Here is a 17354-nt window from a genome sequence, read left to right as displayed (position 1 = left end):
CCTGGGAACTAAGCAACTGCATTTTTGCTAGTTGCTTGAGACCAGGCTGTGATCACCTAGCAAAGATCTAGCTATTTATGTTTAAAGGTATGTTAATCTGGAACCATGGGACAAACATTATAGAATGTGTATGAGAACTCTCCCTTCATGCCTTGCCTGCGGATCTTGCTTCAGGTTAAATGGATGGCTATTCCCGGATGCAGGTACATCACCTAAGAGGCAAGGCTGATGCCACAAGGAGTATTGTGGCCTGTCTTGAAACAAAGGAAAGTGACTGAAATGCAAAATATATGCCCTAACTAGTTCACCACAAGACTAATCCCAAGGAATTGAAGCACCACTGTTTGTTGGTCAGGTTGGTCACAAAGATCTATCTTCAACTAAACCTAAGTCTGATTGAAATAGTGACCGATTGGTGACTTTCTATTTGTGGAATATCTATGGCTCCGCTCAGATTTTTTAGGAGTATGCAGAATTGCCACAGTTTGATTTGAGGTCACTGTCTTGTAATGAGAATGCCATAAATGAGAAGGGTGGGGGGGGGTCCAGTGACTATTTATACCCCTCTGTAGTATTGGTCTAAAAAGCAAGAATAAGAGACATTTAGGAGAAATAATGTTTACACATTGCCAACAAGGGCCAGAAGGTCAGCTAACTCAAAGGACTGCATTTTGGGGAGCCAGGGGAGGGGGTGCGGATAGCCACTGAACAGCACAGAGGCAGGGCAACATTTCTCTGTCTGTGGTGACAGCTGGTGGCCCCACCAGCAAAACCAAACAACCGGAGAATAGCAGATAGCAGTAGATCATCTCTTCACTCACAGAAAGGAATTCTGGAGCAAAGAATTCAAGACTTCTTTATTTGTCCTATCATCATTGTTTCATATATATATTGTCTAGTGTGATATTTAAAGCATATGAAAACCAAGCAGATTTTCTCACATATTCACCAAGGACTTTTCTGTCATTCTCTTCTTAGCTGTTTTTGCAGTGAACGTTCTGTGAGGTTAAACTCACGCTACATTAATCAAAATGATAGTTTTCTATCAAAGTGTCATTGTATAAAGTAAGTAGCCATTATTATTATTATTCTTTAAAGTTATAACTTCAGGAACCCTTATTCTGTCTCAACAGTTTGCCCCAGGTTCCTGAGTGAACTACTGAATATTTCATGGTCTATGAATACAGTCACTGAAGTTAAATCATCTGCTGGTAACGTTCTGGGTGAGGAGGGCAGAAGAATGCATCTCTGCTGTTGGAGGGAGGACTGGTAAAATATGATACACTCTTAGGTCTATTACCTGCAAGTATACTTGTGCAAACTGACAACAATCAAGGATTAAGTTGGCTCCCAAAAAAGGATTTATGAGGAGACCTCTGTTTCAAATTGCAAACTGTCCAATGACTAAACGTCTTTGCAACTGACAAATGTTTTTGGCTAGCATTTCAATGATGATTGCCTTTACACCAAACAAGGAAGTGAGGAACACACAGAGAAGGACAAAGGATGATGAATTTAGATTTATCACTCTAGGGTTTCGTAGGGTAACTCCGCATCTCAATGGTTTTTGTTCAGATGTAAAAGAAATACATAAATTAATAAAAAAATTTAACATTGAAATGCACCCTGGCATCAGGTCAGGGAACATCTTTAGGGAGTGTTAGAATTTCAGGCTATCTGGTGTATTTCTCAAGTATGTTAATTACAGTTGCCAAATGCGCACAGCTAAGAGTGATTTATGCAAAATTTTTCCGTAGCTTTATGGAATTCCCTTTGGTTAGCGAATTTGATACATTTATCTTCTTGCTGTGACTACTCTGGCTAAAACCAGAGCGGAAACTTGTATCTGGACTCTTGTTTTTACAGATGATCTAAAACCTTAATCTCTCATTTGCTAATGGCCTCAGAATGGATATCTGACAAGATTCACAAAGAGCTTCAAAGTCAAGTTTCAAGTCCACAACTACAGTGTGCATCACTGATTAGAGCCTGCTAGAAATGTCTGGATGCTTAAAATCCTTGCAGGGTCTTAACGCACAGCAAAACGGTTAAAATACTAGTGAAAAATAGCAAGAAAATGTAGTGTAAAACTTGGCATCTCTCCACCTTCATTCAATTGGTTGGATACAGAAAAAAAAGCATTGGCACATCTAACAGGTCTGTCTTGCATTTTGAGTCCGGACTAAAATATAACTGAAAACAGTGAGAAGAACAAAACAAAAAAAATATATTGCATTCAGGATATATACTAGATATACAGAGATTGTTTTCAGTATACTGTGTATATTTAAAGGAATGGATAGCAGCAGATAATACAGAAAGCTGCACTGTCAAGGCAGACTTTAAAACAACTGCGGTCAAGGGAAAGGGTGATGGCCTTTGAGCTAAAGGTCTTTTCTGGTGTTGAGATCCCAAGTGGCTCAGCTCCTGAACTGATTATGGCAGCACCTAGGGCCTTCAGAACAGAGTGTAAGAGTTTTGGAAACCTGTCTCACTCTAGTGATATTCCAGTAGCCGAAGAATCTGCGGAATTGGTAGCTTTTACAAGATACTAGCTTAGATGTTTCCTTTTTAGACAAATGCACTGACTTATGCTAATGTTTCCTCTGTGTTACCAAATCCCAGTTTTAAACTGCTGATAGCTGTGTATAGCTTGCTGGTAAGTGAACAAAAACTTTAAACCACTAACCCAATTACATATCATTAACCTGAAAACAATAAGTATAAGAAAACTGTTCCTCAGCAACATTTGTCAACAATAAAATATGGGATGGTCCTGTATTAAACCTGAAAAAGAAATAATTAGATATATTCATTGCAAGGATATGAGATCCAGCAGTGAGCTGTGCGTCCGATCGTTCATACATAGTTGGGCAATCATCTCTGCCCGAAGAATCTCATCATCTGTCATTCCTAGAAAGGAGAAAAGAAATGACACATAATAAAGCACTTTTGTAGTAATAAACATATACAAGTGAACTACTTGAAAAAAGTATTACTGATCTTAATTTAACACTGGTGTTGAGAGATAAGATAGGTTTCAGTTTACATCTTCTCATGACATCTTAGACATAGACTCCTGTCAGACCCTGCGTCCAGTCTACATAAAGACCTGGACTCAGTGCTTATGTTCCAGCAAGACCCTGCCCTGCACCAAACCCTCCGCAAGCATCAAACCTCAATTTCAAAAGATCTTCAGCCATACGTAGTACAAGTTTGACACACAAGACATCCTGTGGCCAGGGTCTGTACCCATCCATCCATCCATAGGGAGCCAACACCTACTATGCGTAAACTTTGGACATGCACAGTGGTCGTGGTTGTCTGTAGGCCTTGTGTCATACCAGGCCCAGCATCCAACACCAAATATGAGTTGGGCAGTGGTTTTGCCCTTCAGCCAGACCCTGCGCCCTACCCTACTGTATGTGGCCAACCCGTGCTGTGCATGGCCTTCAACCATACAAGGCAGTAAGTTGGACAGCTTTACATCCACTCCTCCATGACTACCTAACACCCAACTTGAACAGCCTTCAGTCCTTCACAACAAAGGATGACCAAAGGATCTATTTTTAAATGATGTTCGCAGAAAGCTTTCTGGAAGTGGCCTACCCAACTGCACCTACCCATTGAATGAATAAAAGTAAAAAGACAATGGCATCTTCCAAAAGTGCTGTACTTCTGAAATATTCATTTTCTTTTGCATCTTTTTATAGCTAACAAACAAGCTTAAAAGAGCCCAAAAATCGATTTAGTGTGTTGTATTACTTCGTATTCACAAAGCCTGCAGCCAACTGTCAGAATCCATAGCTGATCTCATTAGTAATGTTAACAATGTTATTTAAATATAATCAGTGATGTCATTTAATATGTCTTGAGTCATGCAATATGTGTTGGCCATATACCCGAACTTAGGCTGACACTTACAGAAGTGGAGCTTCAAAGTGGGCACCTGCTTTGTTTTTATGTTTAAGTACTTGCAGCGGAGGTTTAATTTCTGCAAAAATTAGCACTGTGCCAGAATGAATCCTGACACACGTATTTATCCAAGAAGAGGCCACAGTTTTCTGAAAATATCTACCCAATTGGAATACTTTCTATTGGCTATTTAGTGAGTGCTACCTCTCCTTGGGTAAATGTATAGTGCATCTAATACACTACAGATAAGTAAAGGTCGGTGAAATTTCTCTACTGACCTTGTATGCTTGTAACTTTGTCAATGAGACTGTCCCTTGAGCGTCTTCATTAGATAATTTTCAAGGTGGAACTGCAAATCTGCAATCCCAGGATCACAGTGGGAGCCTTAAAACCTGCTTTCGGGAGCAATGTTTTAATCTGTTTCCCTGCACGCATATTTGCATGCAGGGAAACGGATGAAAACTCCACTTTTTGCAAGCAGGAGTTGTTGGGACAGCTCCCACTTGCAGAAAGGGGAGTTATTTTTGCTTTTGCTTGGTGGGAGCTATCAGCTCCCACTACGCAAAAGCGAACAGCTACCTCCCAAGGATGGGCACCTTGGGAGGTAGCAGGAGGCAGCCAATAGGGTTTGGCAGTCGCAACGTTTATTTTAGCTGCCTCATTGAGTTGGGCTAGAGTTTTCTCACATTTCTTTGCACTTTACACGTTTTTATCACGTTACACACGGGGTACAGAAAGCTCTCTGACATTTATATTTATATTCTGTGCCGGGTGTTCCTTTTGAGCAGAGAATTTGAGAACCTGTCTGGGATGGATGGATGGATATATATCTGTGTGTCTTATACACACACACAAAATACAAAGGTTCAACTGATTTTATAGTTAGGTGACAATGTCAGTTGTAACATAACATTTGGAGAAAAAAAATTTGAAATTCACCAGTTATAGTTAAATGAAGTAACTTAAATTCATGCCCCGCCCTTTTTCGTCAGTTTTCACCGGAGTTTCTAAATTCAAGTCCAAAATGCAAGGGCACGATGTCCACACCTGAAATGACAGAGTTCACATCATGCCACAACTGTCAGAAATAGATGTCGGTGACTCCCCGTACAAGGTGTGCCTTTGGTGCCTGGGCTCATGCCCATGACTCCAAGTCACGTGATGATTATCCTCATGCAACTCAAGATGATCTGGAAACCTGAAGCAGACCAATATGCCACTAAATATCGAAAGAAGTGATAGATCTCGCTAGAAGTCGATGTTGTGGACCTGCGTCCACTCCCAGGACCTAGCATCTTCATGGCCAAAATAATCAGTGAGGTCTAAAAGGAAACAAGAAAGCAAAGTGGTACTCATCCCAATCCGACCACTCTCTATCAAAAGAGAAGTCACAAGAGCATCAAGGTGTTAAACTGGTCTTACTCCGGGATACCCGCTCAAGGAACCAATTTCACATTTAATGCAGACATGCTCAGTTTCCTTGGCCATCAAAGACGCTACTGCAAGACAAGGTCTTCAAGGAGGCCATGATACATATTTTTTGCACTCTTTCAGCTCCCCTATGGCATGCCTTCTGGCCAAAGGAAATGTAAGGGTATTCATTTGAGTTACTTATACAAACACTGCCAGCACCGGAAAGGATCCCAATGCAGACTGAACCAAATCCATCTCGACCCCGACCAAGGTCATGGTCCAAATCCACTACAGAGCACCCTGTTCTTATACAACCGGAATCTGACAATATACAACCTCCTCCTCAGAGGCCCCATCACTTTTTGGTTCCAATTCAGATCTAGGTTTACCTCCTGGAAATGATAATGATGATGACTTCCCGCTCCTCCCAATTATGATGACAGATTATACACAGACCTAAACAAGGCCAGTGGGCTTGATAATTTCCCTGATACAAGGTTGGTATCCCCCATTGGGCACCCAACAGAAGAGAGTGATTGTTTTACTGTGGTTATTTGATGTGCTGCTGTGGTCCTGGACCTCCAACTGTCTTCTGCTGAGGTTAAAACTAATGTCCACACAGGTTCTGCAGCTTGGTCCTGCTTCCTCTGAGCCCTCAACTGCATTCAACAAAGCCCTAACCGGTACCCTGATGGGCACCTGGTCTAGACCTTCCTTTTGCCATCCTCTGAACAGGTAGATAGTCAGATGTCACAGACTGGTGTCATCTGACCTTGACATTTTGACACAGTATTCTATTCTTAAGAGTCTGATGGTCCAGGCTTTTAGCAGTAAGGTGAATCACAACTCATTTCTCACAACCCCAGTGACAGGGAGTTAAAAGGTACTGAGGCATTCGGGAAACAAATGTTTTCTTCGGCCAGCGTGGTCTTGAGGCTGGTTAACACAGTGTGCCTACTGGGCTGACAAACACACCCACTGGGATATGACCAGCAAGATCTAGCCAGTGGTTCCGAAAGAATTTAGGTCCTTCCTGGATCAAACCATTCAGGATGGTCAAGATGCAGTGAAACATGTTATCAAGCTGGCCTATATGCAAATGACTGCCAGGGGTGAGTAGTCGGCACCAGTGTGGTGTTCCATCACCATACCTGAAGGATGTCCTCTGGGCTGCAAGAAGTGCAGGCACCCATTATGGATATACTCTTTGATGGATCCCACCTATGTGGGGAAAAGCTGACACAGCCTTAGAATGTTTAAGGAGAGCTGATAAGAGCATGATCCTTGAGACTCTTCACTCCTGCTAGTCACCAGTTTCAGCCTTTTAGAGGCTGCTCTGAGGATTGGCATATATGCAGTGCCAGGCTCCTTCGCCCCATACAGCAGTCACCACAGTCCTTTAGCGCCCAGGGATTAAGCAGACGCCACACAGGTTCCCATAGACACAATCTTCCTAGTCTTCCTCCTGTGCGATATCAACTGCCAAACCATTTTAGTTGGTCTTTAGCAGTGTAGAGCCACCCTGTGGGAAGCAGCATCCATCATTTTCTCCCAGGAGGGCCAAGGGTGACAAGACCTCACATCTGACAAATGGGCCTCCAGACTGCTCAGAAGGCCTATGCCTTTGCATTTGCATTTCTTTTCAAACCACCAAAGCTTCCTAACACATCATAGCGACTTTAAGAAGAGAACCTTTCTTTTTTTGCTGCAAGAGGTGCATGCACTACTTTCAGAAGGAACCAATGAGAGGGTTCCAGCCTCTAATATAGGGGTGGGTTGTTACTCCTGCTATTTACTCATGCTGAAAAAGGATGGCTGCCTCCATTTTATAATATCTTATTTTAAGATATTTGCCTTCTGAAAGCCTTCCTCCCAAAGATTAGATTCAAAATACCCATGCTTTCCCAGGTTCTGTCCCTATGGATCCATGTGACTGGATAGGAGCCTTCGATTAGCAGGACGTGCACTTTCATTTACCTGTCCGCAGTGCCACAGATGTTACCTGCAGCTCAAAGTAGGCACATTTCCTGTGTGCCCCCTTTGGACATTTCAGCGCCCCTTGAGTGTTCACAAAAGTGATGGTGCTGGTCACAACCCATCGTCGAAAGTTGGTGGTAGGAGTTTTCCTCTATCTATACAACTGGCTGCAGAAGGCGTGCTAGCCACAGTCGAATACCACCACCTCCAGAAAACGGTGAACCTCTTGACGTCACTGGGGTTTTTAACCAACATACTTAAGTCGTACCTGACTCCTTTGCAGAGGCTTTCTGTTGTAGGAACTGTCTTGAATAAGGTGCAGTTTCCGCTTTGAACCTGAGTCTAGGTCAGAACGCTTCTGAGGTATTTTGGCCTGTTGCCTTACTTTATCCTTCTTGTCGACTCTGCTAGGTGACATATGCAGGCTCTGCACAAGTTACTTAACTTTGCTAACTCCTTATCTGGTAGAGGCTCTATCTAGACACAGATTCCTTACTGTAGAATATCCCCCAGGAATCAGACTGGATCCAGAATCTGTTGATGAGCCGTACCCCGCGTGCCGGTAGGTGGCGATGTTTGGCTCCATGTGGTACTATTTGCATTGTCTGTGTCAGAAGTGGTGTGGAAATCTAAAGCCCTTATAGGGATAAATCCTTAGCTCTAGAATCCAGTCAGAGTGGAGAGGATGGGGGGGGGGGGGTCAGTAAGGAACCTACGACTAAAAGGAGACTTTACAAGATGAGGCGTTACCGAAGGTAAGTAACTTTTTTATCTGATAGAGACTTAGTCTCAGATTTCTTACCTTAGAATAGATACCCAAGCAATACCTGCCCAGAGGCGGGGTTGATATATGGATTACACTAAGAAGTCTTGTAGGACCAAAAAGGCAAAATGACTGACTCGCTGAATTTGATTGTCTAGACAGTACTGCTCCGTAAACTGTGTAAAGAAGCTCACATTTCTGCCTGACAGATAACCAGGACAGGAACTCCGCAAGCTAACGTAGTGGTCATAACTTTCTTCGTAGCCACTGTAGGAGAGACCATGCAATTGTCTGGGGTGGTGTCCAGGCCACTGGCATCTGCCAGACCCTCATACCAGGTGTCCTCAGGATCTTCGGTATGATAGCCATAAGGATCTGCAGACCCCTGCCACTTATCACCCAACCCAGGCCTGTCATGGTAATAAGGGGCTGGCACCGATATAGGGAGTCTGCCACTGGTCAATGCTAGAGCAGGCGTCAGACGATGTCTGTCCGGCTCCGTATCGGAGTCCGGAATGATGAGAGAGGATGGCACCAAAGGGGGGTATTGGTACTGGAGTGGTCACCAGGGAAGTTTGAGGTCACTTAACCGAGGCAGCTCTGGATCCATCAATATATTCATGGGGCCTGGCTGGCATGGAGGGAAAATCTGCCAGTGGAAAACCAGTAGGGTCCCCTCGTAGATCCGTGGGCCTGGAAGGCACTACAGAGGGTCAGGCTGCCCAAGATGAAGTGCAGAGCCTCATAGAATTCTTTCAGTTTGGGGGGTGGTCACTTTGGCTCCCAGAAACTCAGGAAGGCAAGGAGAGGGCCCAGGAGGCACCACCACAGAGCAGGGCCTCGAGTGGTGATGGCCCTGCGACTCATCCAAAGACATACACTGCAAAGTTGACCCAGTCAACAACTTTTTCTTGTGAGATCTACCCGACTAACCTGACGACTTAGACTGCAATGACAATCGGCAGGCATAGCTTCACAAACGATCTTGGAACCTTCCTTGTGACCAAGACCTGGAGTTTCAAACAGTTGTTCGACCTGAGGCGGAGAGGAGCTTCAAAAACCACTCCCTTGAGTGCCTTAGGATGCAAGCCACAGCAGTTCTCGCAGGTCTTGGCATCATGGTCACCCTCACGACACCAAAGGCAAAGTAAGTGCAGGTCCGTCACTGACATTTGCAAGTGACAGGCGCCACAAGGTTTGAAACCTGCCTTTCTGGTGGACATCCTAGACAATAGGAGAAAAGGTTAAAAAAAAAAAAAATCCTCGACAAAAGTTCGAAAAAAGGTCAGTCAAAAAGTCTCTGGTCTTAGCTCTCTCCGGATCTGCACTGAGCAGTGCGTAAAGAAAAGAACTATCATTAGCGAGCTGGGGTGTCACCTATATAGACATCGCGCTAGTCACTTCAGACGCAGATGACGCCAAACGATTCCACCTACTGGTGTGCAGGGGTACTGCTTACCAAAAGTTTGCGGATCCAGTCTTATGTCTGGAAAATATTCTAAGGTAAGTAATCTACAGCTAGAGGTCTCTATCAGATACAGTCATTCAGGCTTCACAGGAGACTACAACAGATCTGCATTTGTGGCTCCTCAACCACAACCAGCTGCAGAACTCTCTACCTGTCCCACCCAGAGCGGATGGTGGTGACAGATGTTGACTGCTAGGTTGAGGAGGTCAACTGGGGGAGGTAGAGATAAGAGAATTCTGGTCTCTGGCAGCAACCCTGCTCCATATTAATCTGTTTGAGTTGCACACCATTCACTTGGTGATGAAGGCTTTACTGCCATCCAATGAAGGGAAGCTGGTGCAGGATCTTACAACACCACTGCCATGTGATATTGCAACAAACAGGGTGAAGTAGGGACCTCAGTCCTATGCCAAGAGGCTCTGCACATCTGTTGTTGGCTGGGGCATCAAGCCATCTCGCTGATCATGAACGACCTAGAATCTTAAAAGTTAGACAAGCTCTGCCATTGTCACTTAGCCCACCACAAATGTTGGTTGCACCCCGATGAGGGGACAGGGCATCTTCTAATAGTGGGGGGAACCTGGCTGGATCTTTTTACTACTGTAGAAAAATGCAGTGTCTCAAAACATTTATAGGTTTGTTGTTGCGAAGAAAGCTTTCTCTGGGAGATGCTAGAGTGGATCATGGGACCCCTGTATACCTTTCTGCCTCACCTATCCCATGTTATTAAGATCAGGAACAACTGGGCCCAAGTCATCCTAGTGGCTTTGGATTGGGTAAGGAGAGTGAGGCACCTGGAAATTTTGGGCATGAGCATCAGTCCTATCAGGCTACTGCTTTGTGAGGATCTTCTGCTGCAGCAGCAGGGCATGATTCTACGTCAAACCTCTGCAATATACACCTCCATGCATGGTGATTGAACGGAGACTGTTTCTACCACCTGAGACTGTGGATGTTATTTTTGCTGCCAGGCATCCCTCTACAAAGATCATTTACACTGTGTGCTTATTTGTGGCCTGGTGTGGAATCTGCAACACTGATACCATTCACGCTAAACTGCTGCACGTTTGATTTTTTGTTTTGCCTTTGGCTCAGCAGGGTCTTGCAGTAGCATTAGGAAAGATGGTCAGCCTTTTTGGCCTTTTTTGGACCAACCATCCATGTTTAAATCACACGTTATAATGCAATTTATTAAAGGTTCAACACACATGTTCCCTCAAACAGTTTGTGTAGCCACAGAGGGACCTTAACTTGGTTCTGATGTTACTTTTGTGTACCCCCTTTAAACCAAAGCACAGCCGATCTGAGTCTTCTGACTCTCAAAACATTCTTCCTCAATGTGATCACTTCAGCTTACCATGTATGTGAACCCCATGCTCTATCAGTATGACTGCCCTACAGCAACTATTTAACAGAAACTGGTGCGGAGGATCTGAGTAGCCTTGCCGAAAGCTGTGACTCATTTGAGTGCTGGTCAAGCATTCTTTGCACTCATTACATCCTTCGAAAGAGAAGGAGAGGCTCCATTGGCTGGACCACAAAAGAGTTTTAAGCTTTTACATCAGTCACACCAAAGACCATTGGGTGGACAATCAGCTATTTGTGGGTTCTCTGTGGCAAATAAAGGAAAGGCGGTGAAGAAAAAGAAGGATAGTCCTCTGCATTATGATCTGCTATGCATCTGTCAAAATGAGGCCTCTGGAAGGACTGAGGACCAATTCCACTAGGGCCAAAGCTGCTACCACTGCTTTGGCACGCAGAGTGCCTATCTTTGACATTGGTCATGATGTGAGTTGTGTCACTGCACTTTTTCATGTAGCACTACACCAGGACAGCCACAACAGATGGGAAAGGCATTTCTCCCTTTCTGCTCTGTAGGAATTTTTGGTCTGACCCCACTACACAGACTCAACACATTTGGAGGTACTGCTTTGGCGTCTAATCTAAAGGTGAGGAATCTGTGATTAGAAGTACTGATGAGAAGAACAAATGACTTACCTTGGTAACACTCTATCTGGTGGATGCTCTATCTAACCATAGATACCTCAACGCCATCTCATCTCACCATTGTGTGGAGTGGTATCTTTTTACCATCGAATAAAGTCCAAAATTTGAGATTTGCACACTGGTACTGACAACTGCTTTGTGCTATTTGTACGAGGGAGTGGAACGAGTCAAGCCAAAAACTGACATTGGCGCACAGAGGTGGGGGCAGAATGAAGCCACCATAGCGGCATGCAAGAGCACTGCTGAAAAAATGTCCAGATCCAGCCTGGCGCCTGGGGATTATATTCTTAATGTGTGGAACCCACTGTTAGATACAGTATCCACTAGTAAGAGTGCCACTGAAGGTAATTACATTGTTTGTTAAGTATGGGAATAAGATCTTAGCCTACATTAAAAAAAAAAAACTAGAAATTCACTGAAAAAAACCACTTAATCAGTTATAGTTTACTGAGCTAATTATAACTTGCACCTCTGGCATGCACTGCTTATGACCTTATAACATTCAGAAAACTTCCCACACTACTTGATGAATAAATGTAACCAACTGGGATACAACAGTGAACTAATCTTGTAGACAAGCACTTGTTTTGCTTGGCCATGCAATTATCAGTCATCAACTGGCTTTTTGGTGTCAGAGATGGCACTGCTCACAACCTGCTATTTGACATGTTTAAAGTCCCGAACCTACTGGGACTCGTAGAGAGCTTCCTGATCCTGGTGCGTCTACTGCCAGCCACAAAAGTTATGGGAGACTGCCGGCAAAACATCTTGTGGTAGATAAGCTGGAAAGCCAAATTTACAGAAGTGGTACCCTTATGGAATAGCTCATAGTTGGCGTAGTTTTCTGGCATACAGTCAGAGGTTGGGATCTTACTGATATTCAACAATGGCTGATATATGAAAGACATACCATATTAAATTGTCTGAAGACCCCTGCAAAAGAGTTTAAGCTCCAAAATCTCCAATTCTTCAGATACATGCAACTGTGGCACACTTTGGGACAAAACAAGCAGACTTAATGGCTCTTCCAAAGTTTAGATCCATTGAGGCCCAAACTCGACCACCTGGGTAAACAGCACTTTGCACATTTACAGCTCGTTAATAAAGAATGCACAAGATCACTGTTTAAGCCTGCAATCCTACTGTAAAGATTATCTGGGACTGATGGGAGTGAAAGAACACCTGGGAACAGGTGATTTCGGCCCAGTTTTGTCATATCTAATTTAAGTTCCCACAAATCTCTTACTACATCTGCCCATAAGGATGGGCAGATGACCTTCCCCAACCTGTTTGAGATGTCACTCAAATGGGAGGATTGTTGCACATTGTCTGGGCTTGCCTACAATTCAGGGTTATTGACTGTAACTTAAAGATAAACTCTCCAAAGCCCTGAAGTGTCTGGTTGAATCTACATCTAAAGCAAAACTCCTTGGGATAATGGAGAGTTGGAAAGGCTTCTATGGAAGGGGCTAGGAATTCTTTTGGCCAAATGTCACAATATTTGTTATTGTAGATCCAACCAAGCACCTCCCACAGAACAGTTAAGATATAAATTATTGAGCTGGGACCGAAGAGGTAATTTACTTGGCAGGGATGTCCAACGAAAATACTACTGGGTGGGACAGCTAGTAGCGGTTAATAAATGAACATTCTCTGAGCAGAAGGAATCGGCCCTGAGAGTCAACAAGTTATGGTAACCAGAGGCTATCCCGCACCTGTATATACAGTTTGTAGGAAGCTGGCCTGGTGTGTGGTGAGCACCTATGGTGTTATCAGCTTATACCAGGTCCAGGTATTCCCCCCTTAGGGAGGTGTAGGCAGTGTCCAGGAAGCCAGGGCTCTCTAGAGGTAACTGTGGAAGAGCTGCCAAGACTTATCTAGGAGACATGCAAAGGTTATGCAATACAACTACAGTCACACAGCACTTACAATCATGAAAGGACCACACAGTGTTACAAAAATAAAGGTACTTTATTATAGTAGCTCAAATGCTAAAATACTGCATAGGAAATACCCCAACTGGAGGTAAGTAAACACACTATTATGTACACATTAGAAGTTTGTGATTAGCATAGAAAGCAAGAGCAAATAGTGAAGGTCCTAGGGGGAGATCAAACCATATACTAAGTAAGTGGAATCTGAAAGGCAGCACCCCACCAAAGGAAGTGGAATCAGAGGGGAGCTGGAGGAACTAGGAACCCCAAAAGGTAAGTACCAGGGTGCCTCCCAGCGACCAGGAGAGAAGAGGTTAAGTACCTGTTTTTTCCCAAACCCACAGGAGAACTTTGGAAAAGGACTGTGCAATACCCAGACAAGACTGGAAGAAACCAAAGGTGGGTCCTGACAGAAGAGGACCTGCAAAAGAAGTGGTCCAAGTCCAGTTCGAACTGAAATGTCTGGCTGTGGCAAGAACCACTACCCACCCTTCTGTGGATGCAGGACCAGGTCGACGGTGAATAAAGAAAGTCAGCAGTGCTGCACAGGAGCAGAAAAGGGATTCCAGAAGTGATGCAAGGGATGTCCCACGTCGGTGGTCATGTTGCAGTCAGTCAGTGGTGTTGGAAAACCATCAACAACCCTTGGCAAATTCAAGTGTCAGTGAAGATGGTTTTGCACGGCTGAGGAGGACTAGCAGGGCCCAGGGGACTTGACTCAAGGAGGGGAGTCAGAGGTGACCCTCAGCAGCTGGGAGAGTCACAAGAGGAGGCAGCCCCCCACAGGCATGAGACACAGAAGTCGCGGTGAGGCCCACTCAGCCCTTCTGGCGAGGAGTCCCACGGTGGACCAGCAGGCAGGAGACTGCTTTGCAGGGAAGAGTGCTGGAGGCCGGGGCTACACGGAGCCCGAAGATCCCTTGGAGGAGGAACAAACAAGGCTTGGTAGCTGCAAGAGTCGCAGTGCACGGGGGCACCGTCCTGCAAGGAGAGACAAGGGCTTACCATCTCCCAAGTTCGACAGCTGGTAAAGAGGACTAAGTGGACCACTCCAGACCACCACCTATGATGCAGCTCCGGAGGACAGAAGATCCATGCAGCTGGTTGCCGTTGCAGTTGGTGCCTGCAGATGCAGGGGAGTGACTCCTTCACACTAAGGGACATTACGTGTTGCTTCTTATGCAGGCTGAAGACTCGTGGACCTCAGAGGATGGACAGCCAGGGAAATGTTGCAGTTGCTGGAAGGAGCTGGAGAAACAATGTTGCAAACCAGAGTCGTCGCAGGAGTTGCAGATTGTTGGTTCCTGGAGGATCAAGTTGCAGTCCCGGTGGCCTGAGGATGAAGTAAACAATGCAGAGGAGTCCTGCTGGAATCTTGCACGTTGAATCTGATGACCCACCCAAGAGGGAGACCCTAAATAGCCCAGGAAGGTGCACGTGTCACGTATTAGGGTAACCACCTATCAGGAGGGGACTGTGACGTCATCTGCGTGACCTGGCCACTCAGATACTCCCAGGGGCCTCTGCCCACCTTGGATTCAAGATGACAGAATCAAGTGACCACCTGGAGTAGCTCTGGGCACCACCCCTGGGGTGGTGATGGACAGGGGAGTGGTTACTCCCCTTTCCATTGTCCAGTTTTGCGCCAGAGCAGGGACCGGGGTCCCTGGACCGGTGCAAATCGGCATATGGAAGGAGGGCACCAAATGTGTCCTTCAAAGCATACCGGTAGCTTGGGGAGGCTACACCTCCCAAGCCATGTAACACCTATTTCCAAAGGGAGAGGATGTTGCCTCCCTTTCCCAAAGGAAATACTTTGTTCGGTCTTCTTTTGCTTGAGCTGGTCAAGCAGCAGGAGGGCAGATACTTGTCTGGATGGTGGCAGCAGTGTGGGCTGCTAGGAAAACCCCACAAGGCTGGCAGGAGCAATGCTGGGGGTCCACTAAAGAGCCCCCAGAGTGCATGGAATCATACAACCACATGGCAAAAGTATTGGGGTATGATTCTGACATGTTTGATACAAACATGCCTGGGTTTGGAGTTATCTTTATGTAGTTAGGGGTAAAATGGCTTCTGCGCACTTATGAAGTCCAGAGAAATTCATAGGGGCACCCCTGCTCCTGCAGGGGTGTTCTCACACACAGGTACCTTCATCCTGCCCTCTGGGCTAGGAGGGCCTGCCACAGGGGTGACTTACAGTGACCTGGTGCACTGACTTGTAGTGAAAGGGTGCATGCACTTTTGGCACAGGCTCCCATGGGTGGCACAACAAGTGCTGAAAGCCATGGGAAACCCTGGTGCCCCAATGCTCTGAGTACCAAAGTACCCTAAATTAGGGAATTATATGGGGCACCAGTATGGCAATAGTGGGGTGTGTTAAGTCTTAAGCACCCAAATTTAGAGGGAGAGAGCATAGTTACTCGGGTCCTGGTTAGCAGAACCCCAGTGAGCACAGTCAAAACACACTGCAGCAGGCATAAAGTGGAGGTAACCATGCCAAAAAGAGAGTACTTTTCTACAAAGTTGTACTGGTTAAAGAACTGCCTCTATAAATGGAAACGGTGCTTACAGCATGGAAGGAGGCAAACCAATACCTTGGGTAAGAATGAGCTATAACTAATGAAATTATTCAGGGCTAGATGCTAACCCATATGCCAGATTTGGGCCTTCCATTGTCCAAGGTAAGGGTGACTGTTTCTGGAAGATAAGTCACCACACAGGAATATGGGGTAGGCAAGTGCCAGCTGAAGCTGCCACTCTCTCAGGAGGAAATAGCCAAAGTTGAAAAACCTCCGTGTTGGATTAAGACTTCAAAGGAACCAAAAATCCAACAGTGGAATTCTACTGGTGCAAAGTCAGGATCAGCAAGTGGATCAAGCAAAGAAATAATTAAAGAACATGGCTTTGTTGCGATGCACCTTTCAAACAAACAGATGACTATATATTGTAACAGAACAGGAAAAGGAAATTAAATCAAACACCACAAGTCAGGAGAAATAATGGATTGGGAAAATCGGGAAGGAGCCAAGGAAAAAATAGCCATGAAGGAATAGGGGAAAAAAGAGAAAAAAACCTGCACTGGTCTAACTACGGGGCAGATTTAAAAGGTAGTTGCAAACCCTCAAGAAGGTGACTGCCATTTAAGTGTTTAGAGGAGCACGGAACATCAACCAGGAGCTCAAGAGAAGACAGCCTCAGATGAGTTAACTTGACAGCCTGCATCTGCAAGCTTCTTGCATTGTTTTCTGATCCCTAAGAACTGCGGGACCATACAAGGTACTGTGGTTCCCAGACACCTAGGCGCCAGAGACACCACAGATATGTCAGAAATGCCACTATGGGACTGTAATGCACTAGCAGAGATGGAAGAGTTGAAGGGGTTCCTTAACTGGCATTACATAGGGATCAGTAAACTGGGAGGAAATGTGGGGCACCACTTACTTTAGCTTTGATGCAATGAGAGTACCAACTTGTGGACACAAAGGCTTGCTTATAGGTACACTGAGATCAGACACGCACTAGCAACCCACATCGCAACAAGCTCAATCACAGAGGACTGTTCCCCACTGGAGGACAGGATACTCATGGAACTCCTTCTAAACTGGCTATGTCACTGATCTACATGAAAATAATCAACAACTTCCCAAATCCCATGGCAAAGCTGAGAAGTGACAGACAGGAATATAGGTGAACTGGAGAAGAAAGAATGGCAGGAGACCATGTTAGCTCCGCAAAAGGGTGCAATTACAGCAGGATTTCAACTTTGCAGCTGCAGATCCTTCTTAGAACTACAAGAGGAACATACTATTGAAAATGAGATCACTGGTACAGACAGGTGCACAAGAGACTACAATTAAAAATGCTTTTTCATGCACAC

At 45.1% G+C, this 17354-nt stretch overlaps 1 protein-coding gene across 4 annotated transcripts in view; it reads right to left on the bottom strand.

Moving 5' to 3' along the window:
* Nucleotides 1-17354, bottom strand: part of UBR3 (ubiquitin protein ligase E3 component n-recognin 3) — a 1605611-nt gene that overhangs the window by 1070902 nt on the left and 517355 nt on the right. For all 4 annotated transcript variants that reach the window (XM_069225311.1, XM_069225312.1, XM_069225313.1 and 1 more), the window contains exon 17: nt 2829-2913. In XM_069225311.1, the coding sequence (XP_069081412.1) occupies nt 2829-2913 (85 nt within the window). The remainder of the gene's footprint in view (nt 1-2828; nt 2914-17354) is intronic.

Source organism: Pleurodeles waltl, chromosome 3_1 (assembly GCF_031143425.1).
Source record: "Pleurodeles waltl isolate 20211129_DDA chromosome 3_1, aPleWal1.hap1.20221129, whole genome shotgun sequence".
Taxonomy (NCBI): domain Eukaryota; kingdom Metazoa; phylum Chordata; class Amphibia; order Caudata; family Salamandridae; genus Pleurodeles; species Pleurodeles waltl.
The sequence above is the reverse complement of the archived record's forward strand: the minus strand, read 5'-3'. Positions and strand labels throughout refer to the sequence as shown.